Source organism: Monopterus albus, unplaced genomic scaffold, assembly GCF_001952655.1.
Source record: "Monopterus albus unplaced genomic scaffold, M_albus_1.0 scaffold2644.1, whole genome shotgun sequence".
In the NCBI taxonomy this organism is placed as follows: Eukaryota; Metazoa; Chordata; class Actinopteri; order Synbranchiformes; family Synbranchidae; genus Monopterus; species Monopterus albus.
In genome coordinates this window covers 1-1588 of record NW_018130516.1, presented here as the reverse complement: position 1 = coordinate 1588, position 1588 = coordinate 1, and the positions used below count along the sequence as shown (strand labels likewise).

At 41.2% G+C, this 1588-nt stretch overlaps 1 protein-coding gene and 1 long non-coding RNA gene across 2 annotated transcripts; both read right to left on the bottom strand.

Moving 5' to 3' along the window:
* Nucleotides 1-34: 34 nt before the first annotated feature.
* Nucleotides 35-900, bottom strand: LOC109954021 (extended synaptotagmin-2-like). The gene is made up of 3 exons (XM_020589450.1): nucleotides 850-900; nucleotides 600-720; nucleotides 35-387 (listed from the first exon to the last, which is right to left on the bottom strand). Exons 2-3 carry the CDS (start codon nucleotides 675-677, stop codon nucleotides 202-204), a joined length of 264 nt encoding a protein of 87 aa, XP_020445106.1. The 5' UTR covers nucleotides 678-720; nucleotides 850-900; the 3' UTR covers nucleotides 35-201.
* A 90-nt stretch (nucleotides 901-990) lies between these two features.
* On the bottom strand, nucleotides 991-1536 carry LOC109954022 (uncharacterized). The gene is made up of 3 exons (XR_002274015.1): nucleotides 1422-1536; nucleotides 1170-1239; nucleotides 991-1081 (listed from the first exon to the last, which is right to left on the bottom strand). It is a non-coding gene; the product is annotated as an uncharacterized LOC109954022 (long non-coding RNA).
* Nucleotides 1537-1588: the final 52 nt, after the last annotated feature.

Here is a 1588-nt window from a genome sequence, read left to right as displayed (position 1 = left end):
CAATGATCTGAAAAGCTCTGCAGTGCAATTTGTGCCAGAAACTATGCACAGTATCTTTTATTTTAATCAAGGAAATATCTGATGGAATTGTAGTAGTTTGCCTGTTTTGCGTACCAGAACACTGTGCATGTGAATAAAGTAGTATTCCTATTATTGAAACCAAAGTATAACAATTTGTTTTTAACCGACAGCTGCTGTATGTTACTCTACCTCATACACTTCATTCCATACTGGGTTCAAATTCTGTTTGATGGTCTTGGTCTTGAAAAGGCGGTCTCCAACTCTGAGTTTTGCATAGGGGTCTGATTTGCCTTTCACTAAACCCATCATATATGTATCCTTAGCCACCAGGTCTCTGGCCTCTAGCACATGGACCCTCACCACGCCCTGGGGAGCACAGGAGGAAGGTGAGATTTAAACTTTAAAATAACACCATCTTTAAAGAAATCTATGCCTGCATATTCAAAAAAGCTACCATATTTCAAACAGCAGCAAAGTTTTAATTGTTTTATTTTTGTAAGTCATTTCTATCATAAAATGCTTAATAGTAATTAAGAATGCAACAAGATGAAGGTAATTAGATGAAGTGTCTTACATACACAAGGCAGCGGGAACCTCATATGGTCCATTTTGACCTGATCTATGAGGGGAAAACACATGCGGTTGGGCAAAACCATGAGCGAAGCAATGATGCCCAAGATGGTCTCCTCAGAAAAGGACCTGGAAAGCCACAGATGAGAGGAGAGAGCTTTACAACTAAACAACAAAGCACTGGGGTGACTATCAAGACCCTGTTTAGGCTAAGAGAAAAGGACTTTAAGAGGCAGTGGGTTTTCTGTGAAAACTAACCCAAAGGCAGGACTGTCCAAAATGCTGGTAGCGCCAGTCCAGGTGATTTCTAAGGTCAAAAAAGTTTAAATAAAAAAAAAAAAAAATTCACACAGCTTCATTGCCACAGTATTGTAATAAAAATGTCAGATGGCACTCACCGGACAATGTATGAAAAAAAAAAGGTGACACCTCCCACCAGTGGTGCTTGACCAATGAGAGGATCTAAAATAACCCTCAGCATCCCCTTGAGCTGGAGGATACAAAACCAAGAGAAGTAAACACAACACGTACAGTACGTTGAGGGTAAAGGTAATGCAGACAACAAATGAGACGCTCACTTTGATTTGTTTGACACCAGCTGTGATCGGTGGCTTCACCACAGCGTTGATGTCCACGTCACCTTCGTAACTGCAAAATGAACAGTGCCGGTGAGAAGGAAATGACTGTAAGGGACAACAGGACACAGGCACACCCAGCTGGCTCTGGTTCAGAGTTCAATGACGTTGAAACAGACGGAACCACACACATTTAACAGCAAATGACAAGACAGAAACAGCCCTAAAGTGAACCATACTGTACATGTAACCAACCTTATATACATGTCCAGAACAACCTCCCTCTGATCCACTTCATGTGTGTATGCTTTCATTCCAGTGATCCGGAAAGGCTTCAATTGCAGAAACATTTTAAAAACACCCTCCTCGACCTTGTTTAATGAGACTACAACCCATTTACCAGATGCAGGAGTACTGGTTTT

What these genes read in the sequence shown, in the direction of transcription:
- LOC109954021 (XM_020589450.1), bottom strand. Translation starts at nt 677, where the DNA reads ATGGTTTTGCCCAACCGCATGTGTTTTCCCCTCATAGATCAGGTCAAA. An exon ending in TGAGGTTCCCGCTGCCTTGT is followed by an intron (nt 388 to 599) that starts GTATGTAAGACA and finishes TGTGCTCCCCAG; the next exon opens with GGCGTGGTGAGGGTCCATGT.